This window comes from Entelurus aequoreus, linkage group LG21 (assembly GCF_033978785.1).
Source record: "Entelurus aequoreus isolate RoL-2023_Sb linkage group LG21, RoL_Eaeq_v1.1, whole genome shotgun sequence".
In the NCBI taxonomy this organism is placed as follows: Eukaryota; Metazoa; Chordata; class Actinopteri; order Syngnathiformes; family Syngnathidae; genus Entelurus; species Entelurus aequoreus.
The window spans coordinates 44,620,780-44,622,042 of NC_084751.1; the positions used below are offsets into that span (position 1 = coordinate 44,620,780).

A 1,263-nucleotide genomic window follows, 5' to 3' on the forward strand; every position below is an offset into this window, starting at 1 on the left:
AGACGTTGCAGGGCCCTATCTGGCCCGCGGGCCGTAGTTTGATGATGATGTCATGTTTGTAATGATATTACATCATCATGTAGTGAAAAGTGGGAGGGTGCAAAATAGCTTCAGTCCTTCCCGAAAGTTCCCTACAATAAAAGTGTGCAGTCCGAGGAGAGAAGTATGATCCACCAGAAGGTGAACCTGCACACCCGAGGTGGCTCAGCCTCTGCCGGTCATGCAGGCCGGAGAACCCCAGGCCCCGATAGAGGCCACCGACTCATCCCCCTGGAGAGACGCCGCGCTGGAATTATGTGCTCCGGGACACGCCGGCGTGTTCGTCCTGAGCGGGGTGACACTCCTCCTGTTGGCCGCAGTCTACAAGCTGCTGTCCGGCCCGCTGGAGCTCCTCAAGGCGCCCGAAGACGTGGGCTACTTCGCCCATGACGGCCGCTCTAAAGCCCGCGCCGCCAACGACACACGCCGCCGCAGGAAGACCGGAGAGCTGCCCCCGGTCTACCCCAACGGCTGGTACCGGATCGTGGACTCCCACATGCTCCGGAAAGGAGACGTCAGAGATGTGACCATGCTTGGTATGGAAGCTTTTAAATATATTTAAAGTTGCATTTTGTTTTTGCATAAATTAAATAGCATACATTAATTTTACATATATGTTTTTTTATATAATACAATGCAGTCCCTTTATTGCAGGGGTCACCAACCTTTTTGAAAGCAAGAGCTACTTCTTGGGTAGTGATTAATGCGAAGGGCTACCAGTTTGATACACACTTCAATAAATTGCCAGAAATAGCCAATTTGCTCAATTTACCTTTAACTCTATGTTATTATTAATAATTAATGATATTTACACTTAATTGAACGGTTTAAAAAAGGAGAAAACACGAAAAAAATGACAATTAAATTTTGAAACATAGTTTATCTTCAATTTCGACTCTTTAAAATTCAAAATTCAACCGAAAAAAAGGAGAGAAAAACTAGCTAATTCGAATCATTTTGAAAAAATTAAAAAAAGAATTTATGGAACATCATTAGTAATTTTTCCTGATTAAGATTAATTTTAGAATTTTGATGACATGTTTTAAATAGGTTAAAATCCAATCTACACTTTGTTAGAATATATAACAAATTGGACCAAGCTATATTTCTAACAAAGACAAATCATTATTTCTTCTAGATTTTCCAGAACAAAAATTTTAAAATAAATTCAAAAGACTTTGAAATAAGGTTCAAATTTGATTCCACAGATATTTTAGATTTGCC

At 41.3% G+C, this 1,263-nt stretch overlaps 1 protein-coding gene across 1 annotated transcript in view; it reads left to right on the plus strand.

Annotated features, from left to right (window-relative positions):
* Nucleotides 1-220: 220 nt before the first annotated feature.
* zgc:92275 (cholesterol 7-desaturase nvd) overlaps nucleotides 221-1,263 on the plus strand; it is a 24,750-nt gene continuing 23,707 nt past the window's right edge. The window contains exon 1 of the mRNA XM_062031414.1: nucleotides 221-575. Within this exon, the coding sequence (XP_061887398.1) occupies nucleotides 221-575 (355 nt within the window). The remainder of the gene's footprint in view (nucleotides 576-1,263) is intronic.